Source organism: Leptonychotes weddellii, chromosome 3, assembly GCF_054177405.1.
Source record: "Leptonychotes weddellii isolate Sample4059 chromosome 3, ASM5417740v2, whole genome shotgun sequence".
NCBI lineage: Eukaryota > Metazoa > Chordata > Mammalia > Carnivora > Phocidae > Leptonychotes > Leptonychotes weddellii.
The window spans coordinates 8,723,068-8,737,162 of NC_138371.1; the positions used below are offsets into that span (position 1 = coordinate 8,723,068).

At 42.4% G+C, this 14,095-nt stretch overlaps 1 protein-coding gene across 1 annotated transcript in view; it reads left to right on the forward strand.

The window, feature by feature from the left end:
• Positions 1–14,095, forward strand: part of DNER (delta/notch like EGF repeat containing) — a 284,346-nt gene that overhangs the window by 195,556 nt on the left and 74,695 nt on the right. The window contains exon 7 of the mRNA XM_081813453.1: positions 5,092–5,205. Within this exon, the coding sequence (XP_081669579.1) occupies positions 5,092–5,205 (114 nt within the window). The remainder of the gene's footprint in view (positions 1–5,091; positions 5,206–14,095) is intronic.

The following is a 14,095-nucleotide window of genomic DNA, read 5'->3' on the forward strand; positions in this document are numbered from 1 at the left end:
TGCTGTATCCCTCTCACGTCTTTGTGTGGTCCTGAGGCCACAGCATGAAAGCACCATTAAAGACCGTGAGAAGGAGCTTGGTGAGGTGAGGGACAGAAGGACCCGGGGTGGCTGCAGGGCAGTGGTCAATGGGAAGGGTGGGTGGGGCTGCAGGGGGCAGATCATGTGGTGCCTTTAAGTCACGGAGTCAAGTGTTTGGGTTTTGTGCCAAGCCCTTTGTAAAGCCGGTGGAGGGCTTTAAGTATAAGAGCAATAGGATATAAGTTACGTTTTTTTTTCTTTAAGATTTTATTTATTTGTCAGAGAGAGATAGCAAGAGAGGGAACACCAGCAGGAGGAGTGGCAGAGGGAGAAGCAGGCTCCGCATTGAGCAAAGAGCCCGATGTGGGACTTGATCCCAGGACACTGGGATCATGACCTGAGCCGAAGGCAGACGCTTAACTGACTTAGCCACCCAGACACCTATAAGTTATGTCTTGAAAAGCTCTCTCTGGCTACTCCCCCATGGATTATAGGATGGACTGGAGGAAAGCAGGAGTAGGGCTGAGGAGATGGGCTGAGAAAAGCCTGGCTTAAGCCCTAGTGAGAGGAAATGATGCCTGGAACCAGACCAACGTGAAAGCGTCACTCGGTTGTGACACTAATTTGGAAAGGGGTCCGTGAATGCTTCGGGTTTGGCTAAGAAGGGGCCTTATCACTAGTTCCCTGGAAAGAAATGAAGACAGTTACTGATTCTTGCCTCGGTAGTTAGGTATAGGCTTTTGTCCTTTGGGAACCTGAGAAGGTTTGTTTCTGTTGTGGATTTTTAGGGAAGTCTATCTGGCATTCACGCCTTTCCCACATACTTTACATGGGCTTTTACGTGGGCTTTTCTTCGTGCCTTGCCAACATTCCCCTTGGGAACTTAGGACCTTGATCTTTAAGTCCTGACATGTCCATTTGTGAGTGCGTGTGTGTTAGAGCAAATTCTCCTATAACAGGCACAGAATGACCGCATATCACCTTTCTTATCCACTGTGTTGACATAACCACTGCTTTACTCGAACATTTTCCACAGGGTCCTCTGTATGTCTGGCATTGCTTTGGTAGGATAAGGAAATGTCCAGGGTCAGTGTGGTTACTTTTTTCCCCAGAGAAGAGACCAACTTCCCACAGGATAGAGGAGAGAACCCAGGCAAAACCTTAATGGTCTTATAAAATTTAAGTTCCTACCATTCACTCATTTGGTTTTGACACCTCAGTTATGATATCAAAGAAAGACACAGAAGACCCAGGAAGGGTGATTTGTGTATGCCTGAGATACGCAGTTCAGAGTATTATATATAGATTGATATCAGGGATTTGTCTGACAACTGTAGGTAAGTCTCTGCTCTCTGAGGGTCTAAGAAACCGATTATATGGTCCTTGTCTTCTGCCTGCCCTCTCCCAGATCTGGCTACAGTTGGCTAGGAGGGTCAATGCAGTCAATGATGGTACTCCTGGACCTTCCAACTAGCACCTGCCTTGAGGCCAACAGTAATGCCTGGCCAGGTGTGGACAAACATGAGGTCCTGAATGACAGCTCAGCAGACCCACAGACTGGTTATTGCCAGTAGCTGACCAACCGGTCACCTGCAGCTAAGGATGCTCGTAATCCCGTAATCCCATAATCCCAGTCCTGCCTCCCTGCCTCCCTGCCTCCCTCTCTCGTTCCTCTCTCACTCCTTTGTTGTGTTTCATTTCCAGTTATAATGCACCCAGAGGCATGTTAATATACACATATGTTAAAGCTCTAGCTAATTACACATGGTCTTTTTCTTTCTATTTCCATGTTTCCCATATTTAAAAAAATCTTTAATAGAAAGCTTAAAACTCAGGAACCAAAAGCAATGATATGGTGACTGGTCCCTGACCCGTGTTCCTCGTTGGAAAGGACTACTGGCATTTGAGTAACAAAACTCTAACAAAACTCTCTTGTACTGGATCATCTCAGTGTGAGGCTTTAGAATCTCCACCACTGGAGGACCGGTGGGAACCCCCCAAACCATTTATGACAATCCCAAACACCCCACACACTGCAAGTGTGGATTGGCCTCTTAGGTTGAAATCTTACTAAACTTGCATATGTAAATATTGGAGCACTTAACAGCACTTAAGATTCACCTTGCTTGTAGGTTTAATTTATTAGATCTATTGGATAAGAGTGAATTAAATGCATGGGAAGATTTGTGTGTTATCCAACAACTGCGGCTCTTAAAAGGAAATTGTTGAAGTTACTAAATGTAGTTTAAAGTGTTTCATTAAACTTGTAAATGGGACCAGACATTAAAGAGGCCATTAAAAGTATTCTTTAAAAGAACAAAACGAAACAAAACTCCTTTAGTTAGGGATACATATTGATGTCTTGACAGGTGAAATGAAATTTGCTTGAAGATGCCCCAACAGGGAAAATATAAAAATATGAAGGAACTAGATGAAATTAAATGGACAGAATGTTAGTAATTGTTGAAGTTAGGTGCTAGATATGTGAGGGTTATATAATAGTCTCTCTATGTTTAAATATGTTTAAAATACCCAAGTAAAAAGTTCAAAAAAAGTGAATGTTAACATTTTCTCTAAAGAACTTTGAAGCTCACGGAATCCCTCATTCTGCTCATGTTCTTCCTGTCTGGTAGATACAGATGCACCCCTTACAGATGATATCTAATTGGCTTCTGGCTATTTTTCATGCTTTTGTGTGATTCTGTGGTCCCAGTTTTTGTTTTTTTCTGAGGGCAGGATTCATGACTCTGTGTCTTAATGAACACACCTGCTTCTAGGAAGCCACCATTTGTAATTGGTCACACACAGACAATACTTGGTAAGCCCAAGAATAACCATGGTGTTTACTTTACATTTGTCTCTGTGTCTGTCTATATCTACATTTTCGGTTATTTTCCCTTCATGTTAAATATATGTTTGTTGAGGACATGATGCACGTTACCTCAGGCATAATGATACATTGAAGGGTTTGGGTTCAGGAGTTTGACTGCCTGTGTGGCTTTGTGAGAATTACTAAACTTTCTAGTCCTCAATTTCCTCATTTGTAAAATGGACATGATTATGATACTGACCTCAGAGTTTGCAGTGAGGGTCAGTTAATGTATAGAAGAAAAAAAGAAGTGTTCTATTATAAATATTAGCTACTATTTTTAGTCAAAAAGTTATTTATAGAATTCTTTTTTTTTTTTAAGATTTTACTTATTTATTTGAGAGAGAGAGAGATTGAAAGAATGAGTGGGAGGAGGGTCAGAGGGAGAAACAGACTCCCCTTGGGGCAGGAAGCCCAATGTGGGACTCGATCTTAGGACCCTGAGATCATGACCTGAGCTGAAGGCAGATGCTTGACCGACTGAGCCACCCAGGTGCCCTGTAGCAATCTTCTTAAAAACAGTTTGCTCTCCCTCATTCTGAATTTAGAGCTGTCATTTGAAGGTATATTAACATAGTATTATCGTATTAGTGATATATTAATATGATACTATTATTATATTATCTGAAGATATATTAACATAATATCATATTAAGATACTCTGTTCTGCAATTTTTTTTAAAAAAGATTTATTTATTTATTTTAGAGAGCGAGAGAGAGTGGGGGAGGAGCAGAGGGAGAGGGAGAGAGAAAATCTCAAGCAGACTCCCTGCTGGGTGTGGAGCCTGATGCAGGGCTCCATCTCATGATGCTGAGATCATGACATGAGCTTAAATCAGGAGTCGGATGTTCAACTGACTGAGCCACCCAGGTGCCCCTTTGTTCTGCAATTTTGAAATAGCTTTTTGTCCTGGTGTTTAGATTTTTAGTTTATACAAATATTTTACTCATCTTATACTCACTAATAAGCTAGAATTTCCTGGACTGTTTTAAAGCATGGAGGGAAGAGTAGGGTTGCAAATAAATGCCTCCACATTCGCAATCTGTAATTCATACTAGTTTGGCAGGTAATTGAAGCTCAGGCAGATCATCTCTCTTCTAATATCATTGATTTATTTTTGCAAATCTCAGATTCAAGTGCTAATGACAGTCTTTCAAAACTAATAATTCAGAGAGACAAGTTTTTATGTACTTAATGTACATCCTAGGAAGGTATAAAATGTTACAGTATGAATATAATTGTGTAGAAAGTATCTGTGCATAAAAATTTCTGATAGAATTATCTCCAAATTATTAAGAGTTCTGTCACTCAAATCACAGAACTAAGGGCAACTCCTCTTTCTACTTGACATCTTGTATTTTCCAGATTTTCCTTCATAACTATTTTCTACTTTAAGAGGAACATATTGGCATATTATTCTTTCAAAGTTGCCTCTCTGGAGGGCTTTGTTTTCAAAGTTAATAAAGAATTTGGAATTTTCTTTTAAAGCTTTTTGGTTGCATTCTGATAGATGGAAGTCCTTATTTCCTCACCGCACATGTGTGGTTATGTTACTATCCAATGACATCACTACTGGAGTCTTGCTTCACAGAGAATTTACTGAGTTGGATGTGATTCAAATAAAATTAAGAATAATATATTAATGTGCTTAATATTATGTGTGTCTCAATCTCTTTATCTTTAAAATGAGGTGATGGGGCATGGCATTAACACAGAAGGGTTCTTTCAGCTGTAAAATGTACATTAAAAATTTTTTTCTAATACCTAGCATTTTTCCTAATGCATTTAAAAAGAAAAATAGGTATTGGGATGACCTAGGGAAAGTGGCCATCTTTGTTAGGTCAAGCAGAACATTGTAGATCGTGTTTTGCCCTACGTCAGAAGGAAGCTGGGAGCCCTCCGTTTCTGAAGGTTCGGACTAGTATTTCAAAATAAAATGCAGAGCTAATGCTGAAGAAAAGCCTCTCCTTGCAATAAAGACTTTTGTAAAGGAAATGATTTTTGAACTGCGATTCTAAACTGCGATGATTGTTTCTCCTTGCAAAACAAAAGTAGATCAAGGAGTGGCTGGGGGGGGCCCTTCAGCTCAAAGCTGTTGTTTTTGGTGGGTGGATACCAGTGGACTCCATCAATTCCTGGGGCAATGCACTGTGGTTTTGAAGTGACACATTTTATAAAATGTCTATCTTGTTTTACTCAGGTTATACTGGAGAGCTTTGCCAATCCAAGATTGATTATTGTATCCTAGATCCATGTAGAAATGGAGCAACGTGTGTTTCTAACCTCAGTGGATTCACCTGCCTGTGTCCAGAAGGTAAATAATATTGCCTAGGAATCCCTTTTGTTTTCCACTTTAAATCATAAACTACTTCGATCAGCTTTAAATTTCAGAAAAAATCCGTACAAGAGAACCTCCTATTTTGTTTACAAAATGTTTGAATATTAGACATAATCTAGGAATTTCTGTGATTTTTATTTATACATTGAAAATGAATAAATAGGGCGCCTGGGTGGCTCAGTCGTTAAGCGTCTGCCTTTGGCCCAGGTCATGATCCCGGGGTCCTGGGATCGAGTCCCACATTGGGCTCCCTGCTCCGCGGGAAGCCTGCTTCTCCCTCTCCCACTCCCTCTGCTTGTATTCCCTCTCTCGCTGTGTCTCTCTGTCAAATAAATAAAATCTTTAAAAAAAAAAGAAAATGAATAAATATAATACAATGAATAACTATAATAAGTTTTTTTATAAATTTCACATGTTAAAATTTTCAAAATTTTGTTTTTGATACCAGTTCACATAAAAAAATCTTTTTTAAAAAATTTTATTTATTTATTTATTTGTCAGAGAGAGAGAGCACAAGCAGGGGGAACGAGCAGAGGGAGAGAGAGAAGCAGATTCCCCACTGAGCAGGGAGCCTGATGTGGGACTCGATCCCAGAACCCTGGTATCATGACCTGAGCGGAAGGCGGACGCTTAACTGACAGCCACCCAGGCGTCCCACATAAAATATATTTCAACATAAAGTTCACCTGCTTTTATTTTTAAATAAACTTTATACCATCTTAGAAACTTCAAGTTATCTGGAAAGCCACATCTTTTGAGCTATTTTTCTTTTAAACAAGTTTTACTTTTAGAGTAGTTTGATCTGAAGGAACAGGCAGATAATCATAGCTGGTGTGCAAGGAATGATTTTGGGCTCAGAGGAAGTTCTCATTTCTGCATGGAGGGACGTTATGGCAGTGATTACTTTAAACTTTAATGTTGTAAGAATAACCTGATGTTAGAGGTATTTTCCCCTTAAAACCAGCATGTAAGCTCCTGATCCACAGCAGGGACATTGACAACCACATAAAGTACAATGACGTCCTCTGCGGAGATTAGATGTGGAGTCTGACCGTAAGGAAACATCTCTGTCCGCCACATTATCCTCCGCTGCCCCTGGCTGAGAGGCTGCAGGGGGCCAGTGGGCAGTTGCTAAAAGGCACTGACCTCCCAGGTGACCTGAGGGCTCGGGGTTGCCAGGAGCCGCCCCTGTGCTCTGTAGCATCTCCTACTCTTTGATGTTTTGAAGACTAGAACTAAAGAAGTGAATCCCGTCCCCCAGCTTCTGCTCACCTGCTTGGGGGGTATTAACAGGAGGCACTGGCCAGCCTACTTATCCCTGCACCCCGTTCCCCAAGTTGGCATGTGTTCCTGATGTATGCGGTTACCATGACAATGGAGTTCAATGTGCTTGATGAGCCCCAGCTTTGACTCTCGCCTTGCGCCTCTGAAGCAAATGGGAAAACCTGGAAATGTTGGAAGGGTGGAGGGCTGAGCAAGCAGCACCCACATCACTTGCAGATAGAGCACTTTGCAGATTTTCACAGTGTCACTAATTCATTGCTACCTAAGTGGTTGTAGGCTGTGCTTAATGGGCAAGGGCGGGCTTCAGGGTCACCAGCTGATTGACCTCGGCGAATCATTAATCCCCACTCCCCCCTCCCTTATCCTCCTAAATGTGGGCTACACGGTGATACTGCAGACTTCACAGGGCCATTCTGGGTACAAATAGGATTTTTGTGAAAGAGCTTTGAAAACTCCAAATTGCTTATTTTTACAGTTTTGATCAGAAAGTTAAAACGAAGCCGCAGAGGCTCAAAGAGGTAGTGACTTACAAAAATCACACCACTGGGATGCCTGGGTGGCTCAGTTAAGTGTCTGACTCTTGATTTCGGCTCAGGTCATGATCTCAGGGTCCTGAGATTGAGCACCATGTCGGACTCCGCGCTCAGTGTGGAGCCTGCTTGGGATTCTCTCCCTCTGCACCCCCACCTTCCTCTCTAAAACAAATAAATAAAAAAAAAAATTTTAGAAAGCTGAGTATTTAAAAAAAATCATCCCAGTAATAAAGGATGGCCCTTGAAGTAGGACCCGGGAGTTTTACTTTTGCTCCATTTTTCTGGTGGATGGAGGTGGCCGAGCACTTCCTGTTCACCAGGTGCTGTGCTGGGTGCTGGGACTTAAGGGTTAGCAAAGCTGGGACGGCCCCTCCCGTGGTGCAGACACAGATAAGTACGTAATGACAACAGGACTGGGGCCTTGAAGATGCACAGACAGAAGCTGGTCAGTCTTGGGGAGCTGGGACTGCTGCCCACATGGGGAGAGTCTGAGTGAGGACAGGGAGGAGGAGGGCGGAGTTGATGGCGTCACCAATGAGGGAAGACAAAGAGGAAGAAAGTGGGTGACGGGAAGGCTGAAGAGTGCCAGGCTTCACGGGGCTTTGTGGGCCGGGGTGGGGCATTTCACTGTCATCCTGAGGGGGGAGCCAGGCGCTTTGGTCTGGAGCCTGGCCCCGCCACTTGTTCACCAGCCCCGTGTCATGGGCGAGTGAGCTCATACCTCTGTCTCAGTTTCCTGGTCTGTAAATTGGGGAAATGATACTGCCCACGTAATAGTCGGGATGAAACAAGATGACACAGGTAAAGTCCTTAGCACAGTGCCTGGTTATGTGCTTATTCCATATGAGCTGCTTCATCATTATTGTTTTCCTAATAACGATTACTATTAAACCATTGATGGATATAGACTGGAGAGAGACAAGAGGGGGAATAAGGAGAGAAGTTTGGGGATTGTTGCAGAAGTCCAGGGAATAGATGTGGACTGGTAGGAGGGGAAGGGTGGAGCTTGAGTGGTCAAAAGAGGGGGCCTGAGGTGGGTGGATTATGGAGGGCGGGGGAGAGTAGGGCACGTTTGTGCCGTCTTTCACTCTCCGGTTGGTTGTGCCATTCATGGAGAAGAAATGCAGAGAAGAGGTGTTATATTTTGGACGTGTTGAGTTTGAGGGGCCTTTGAGGCATCCAAGCAAAGAAGTCAGCTGTGCAGTTGCTGTGTGAGTCCGGAGGTTGGGGCAGAAGTCTAGGCCAAGTCCAAATACAGACACATTAGTCCATAGACGGCAGTTTAAAGCTGGCCATCTGGAGGATTGTCTCTTTTATCCGGTGGCCTGTCCATTCCTCCATGCTGTCTAGATAAAGCCTAGAGGAAAAGTGATGATCTGGACTTAAAAGGATGAAGACGGATTTCCCTTTACCTTCCCTGAAGATGGACCAGGAAAAAGGGGCTTTAATGATAGTTCTGAAGGATTCATTGCCATGTTTTGAAGCCTCTTGGGGGAGCGGAGGCTGGGCTGGCATTTTTAAAGCCGCCCCTCCCACTGGCTTGCTCTTTGGGTGCTGGTTGTAGAAAATAATGTTTATAGAGCACTTTACTTTAAAAAGCTTATGTCTCCAGGATCCTTCTCATATCAGCCACATTGTGAAGACAAGTTTGGAAGGTGTCTCAAGTGCACAGAATGTTCTGGATTCTGAGCCGGCACTGGACACTTGCTTCCTTCTTTTATTTCTTTCTTTCCTTTTTTTTTCCTCCAGTGCAATCACTGTTTTTGTCATGTTTGCTTTGTATGTATGCATTTACATATATGGTCTGTGTCTTTGCGAAGTAATTTGAAAGTAAATGACAGACATCATGCCCCTTCATCCCCAAATAAATCAGTTTGTGTTTTCTGAGAATCAGGACATTCTCCTTCATATGTTACTGTGCATCTAGAAAATGATCACATCTAAGAAAATTAGTAATGATTTCCTAATATTGCTTGCTGTGTGCCCTTTTTTCATTTAATCCTTTATATGCGTTAATTCTGTCTGCCCTGCTTCCCCATGTTATCTTGTGAGCGTGAGAAATACCCTGCCCGTGGAGCACTTAGCTCCATATTTTATGTTAGTAAGAGGTTCATAAAAATGTGTTTAATTATAAAAATCAACACTTAGATATCACTCTGTATGTCTCCCAGCTCATCTGACCCTCACAGCAATCCGATGAAGCAGATGCTATTAATATTTCCATTTAACAGATTGGGAAACCGAGGCACAAGAGATTAAATACCCTGCCTATGATCACATAGCTAGAAATTTAAACCCAGGCAACTTGGCACTGGCCTTCTTCTTTTTTTTTTTTTTTTTAAAGATTTTATTTATTTAACAGAGAGAGACATAGCGAGAGCAGGAACACAAGCAGGGGGAGTGGGAGAGGGAGAAGCAGGCTTCAGCCCAATGTGGGACTTGATCCCAGGACCCTGGGATCATGACCTGAGCCAAAGGCAGACGCTTAATGACTGAGCCACCCAGGCGCCCAGCACTGGCCTTCTTAACCATTGTCCCATACCGTCTCTAAATACATCCTTTAAAATAAGTTCCATCTTGTTTATTTATTTTTAAAGATTTTATTTATTTAAGAGAGAGAGAGCACGAGCAGGAGGGGCAGAGGGTGAGGGTCAAGCAGACTCCCTGCTGAGCATGGAGCCCAATGCGGGACTCGATCCCGGGACCCCGAGGTCATGACCTGAGTTAAAGGCAGACACTTAACCGACTGAGTCACCCAGGCACCCCCTCCATCCTGTTTATTTTTAAAGATGATCTTTGTAACCAGAGTCATGAGTAAAATAAATGAAAAGTATGTTGGGTTCTAAAACTTCTAAATGTCCCTGCTAAAAATTCTTAAGTCTGGGAAAAACTAGAAAAAAATTTTTCATATATATATTTAAATAAATTTTATATATATATAAATTTCCTTTTTGCAAGTACAGTGAGATCCTTTCACAGAAATTCCCAATTCCTTCCCAGTCCAGAAAGCTGTTAAAACTAGGTTTTCCCTTTGGATAGTGCTTTCAACTCTGCACTCATATGCTGGCTCTTTTCCACCCTTTTCATCTTCATTCCGTTTCCTTCAAGGATCCTTCTCCCTCCCATCTGGACCAAGTCCTCCGAGGTTGGAGTCCTTCCTGGGTATCTGTCTCCTTGACTCTCGCCTTCTTTTTAACCTCTTTCCGAAAGTTCAAAGTCAGGCCTACTGGACGGCGTGCACGGTGATGATCATTTAAGCTCTCCTTCTGGAAGTTGTCTGCTTTCCTCCTACACTTAGATTTTTATCCTCCATCAACAGGTTCTGTCTTTTCTCTGAATTTCTACTTAACTTTCACGAGTCCACATCTGTAAAGTGCCGTTTCAGGTTATGGGGACTGTGGTGGTGCTAAGAAACAAAAGTAAAAATGTCATGAGTGTTTTCTTATCTGTACCTTATTGAATGACAACAGCACAGAGCAGTAATTAGAAGCTGATTTTATTGCCTATGTTATTTACTCTGTCTGCTGATATTGTCTTTATGTTTGGTTTAGAACTTTGAGATCCTTAAATTTTAGACTAAATGCATTATAATTCTGAAGACACCTAATTATATATACTTACCATCACTGCCTATTGGTATTTAAACATGCAAATTTAAATATATGAATATATTTAAATGCATATGTAAATAAGATCTGACTATGACTGTCTAGCCATCATCTTTGCTTCAGCATCTCAATTTTTATTTTTTTTCTGCCTCAGAATTTGAAGCAGAATACCACACAGACTAATAGGGAATAAAAAAGAACTTAATAGAGATGAAAACATTCAGCAAGAAAGCCCATTTGTTGGTTCTGCAGGTGTGATGATTGGCACGATGCAGGGCATAGGATCGCATTGAGTCGAATCTAATCACTTTTCTGGCATCTCCCTGGGCGTGCACAACCAGAGACTGGAGTGAGAATATGGGGCTTCAGGCACTATTTTGAGAAGATATTATTTTATCCAATATATTTTACAAACATTAGTCTAAATATATTTTCTGGTGTGATGCCTTCTGATGGGATTACAGATGCACAGAATCTGTATTAACAGCTCTTTGCACTATAGTTCTGAGGGCGAGTATTGCAACCAGGGAGGGGACACGCTTCCTTCGGTCCTTGAACTATAGAACACCACACTGGATTCCACTGTCCGACATGCAGATCTTATAATGTGGGAACTCCAGAGCCATGGACGGCTGGAGTCCTTCTCTGACCCGGAGGTCCTGAGACCTGAGTCTGGGGCCGGTGAGGAAGTCGTGGCGGGGGAGTGCGTTGGTCACAAATGTGGAGTATTAGGGTCACATTGCTTGTGGTTGAATTCTGGACCTACCCCCCTCACAGCTCTTTGCTTCTCAGAGGCTCATTTTTCTCACTTAGAAAATGGGGATGATGTTAGGACATACTTTATAAATTTGTAATAATATTAGCAATGATGATAATGAGGATGCTGATGGGAGATTTAGTCTTATCACTTTGGGTGAGTCATATAATTTTTATCTCTTCCACCCATTGTTTTCCGTTGCAAAATGATGAGGATTGACTATTACCTTTAAGGGACCCTATTCCAAAAAGCCTTTGATTCAAATCTATCCGTTTAAGAGCCCCTTGCTGAGTCAATAAATCCAGCTCATTGTTTCAAGTAATGTTTACAGAGAAAAGTTTCATAACCTCTAAACGACTCCCTAAAACTTAATGTTGGCCCATGGGCCCCGTAGGTTAAATCCCATTGCAACAAGCTCCAAGGGTTTATCCAAACTATTTTTGTTTTTCTACATTTTATAGCTTTGAGTAATCAAGCCATATAAATCCTTTTGTCCAACTCAAATGTCAGTGGTAACAATTTTCATCTTACAGGGATTTACAGGCAATAGCCACACATGTCATAAAAATTATCTCCGAGATAATGTGTATTGTTCAGAAACTGGGCATGTTACCCAGTAAGGATTTAGGAGTTACACAGTCCTGGGATTTGGTTGTTTTTCCCCAGTATCCTGATATGTAGGGTTTTGGTGAAAGCACTCTCTGAGGACCTTATTAAACGACATGTATTTACATAAGAAATGTGCAGCATGTCCTCATAAAATTACCAGGCCGGAGTAAAATACTGCTCTTATTCTTTTAAAATTTGGCATTATCCCTAAATCACCACTTCATTTGGGAATTGTAGCAGCTGAGATCCTTGGAGTCCCAAGGGTCCCATAGTTTCACCTTTTGGAAACAAAGCAGGCTTTCAGATTTATCAAGTGTGAGTAAAACTTAATTTCTATGTTTGGTGCATGCAGATTAATTTTTGATTTTCAGCTGAGTTCATATTTCTCATCTTTTCTCTTTCTTTTCTTTTTTTTCCCACATAGCACAGTTTCTCTGAGATTGTTTAAATAAAAGTAGCGCAAGGGATTTTGTTTGCCTGCTTCTCGAATCAGCAGTGGGATGATGCACTCACTTCAGTGCGTGACCAGGGTCCTGTCATTTTTAGCTCTGCTCCTCCTCTGGGAACCATTCTGATGTCCCGGTCAGTGGTGGCAGATGACAGTTGGAAGCTACAGTGTGACAAATGAATGAAGAAATAATAATGGTATCTTGCTGCTTTTCTTTTTAAGAAGAGGTAGGGGATACCTTATAGTATTATGAATTCCGATTTCTTAAGGCGTGCCTCCAGATCTACACATGAAAATTAGTTAGTGTTCTTAAAACCTTTTGGTCTTAAAAATTCAGGTCCTGAATTTCAACTGTTATCTCTCTTGTGGCCTCAGGAATCACAACAGCCTCAGCAGTAACCATAACAATGAGGATATCTGCCATTCTTTGAGTGCCTGCTGGGTGTTCGGCCCTTGAAATTATTATTTGGGATCAGTTAGTGGTTAACAGCGGAGGCATAGGTAGACTTGGCTGCTTGAGTCGGAATCTGTGTTTGGTCACATATTACTTGGTGACCTTGGGCAAATAAACCGAAATTCTCTATGCCTCATTTTCTGCATCTGTACAGTGAAGGAAGTATTAGTGCCAACCTAATGAGGTTGTTATAAGGATTAAATCGGTATACAGTGCTCAGAACGGTGGGCTAAGCGATTAATATACAAGGAGGATCCCGGTGGACCCAGGAGATAAGCCAGGTTGGTCTCATTCTGGAGTCCCTGTTCTCTCTGCTGTACTAAGCTCCTTCTCTGGTCAAGTTCAACCTTGCGTGACAACTAGCTGGTTGGGTGCACGTCTGCTCTCCCTCATGGGACTCCAGGCTGGTTGAGGGCAGCGATGCTGAATTTTCTTTTATATTCCTTAGCACACCTGGCACTTAAGTACCTGTGAGCCTTTTGTTGAGTGTCTGAGTGAGTAAATACCTCAAAACCATTGCATTTCATTTCGTATGGGAGGAAACTGGAGCCAAGATGAATGAACCCATGTTCACTAATGTAACCAGGTGACTCTCCCTGGTGAGACTCCAGCAGTGAAGGGGGACCAGATCCCATCCAGTAGCCCATTCAGCATGGTTTAGAGGTCATCGGAGACTTGGGCAGATTTCATATACAGAATTTGGGGATCCCTTCTCTGGCTCCTAGGACCCTTTCCTTCTCCCCATTGTGAGCCTGCGCCAGGCTCCTTCCTGGGGTCCCTTTGGGCAGAGAGAGCAGGTTTACCGCTAGCGGCTTTGTGTCCCTGCGTCATTGTCGCAGCTGAGGCTGCCTGCGGGGTGGAGCTCCCCAGACGGGAAACTCACCCCATGCTGGCTGCTTCCTCTATCTTCTGACCCTCCTCCAAAAGCGGTCTGCTTTCGGTCACTTTCCAGAGCCACATAGTCGTGGGGTTATTTGGTCTGGAGTTTACCGTTGTTATTTGTGGAGAATCTGTTAAAAAAGGCTTACTTTGCCATATCAGAAGCAGAATGTCCGTATCGTTATCTTTAACAGCAACCAAGATCCTTTACTATAGAAATACAAATGTCCTCGCATAGCCAGAGGAATGTTGAAAAAGAAAAGCAAAGCCGGCGGCATCACAATTCCGGACTTC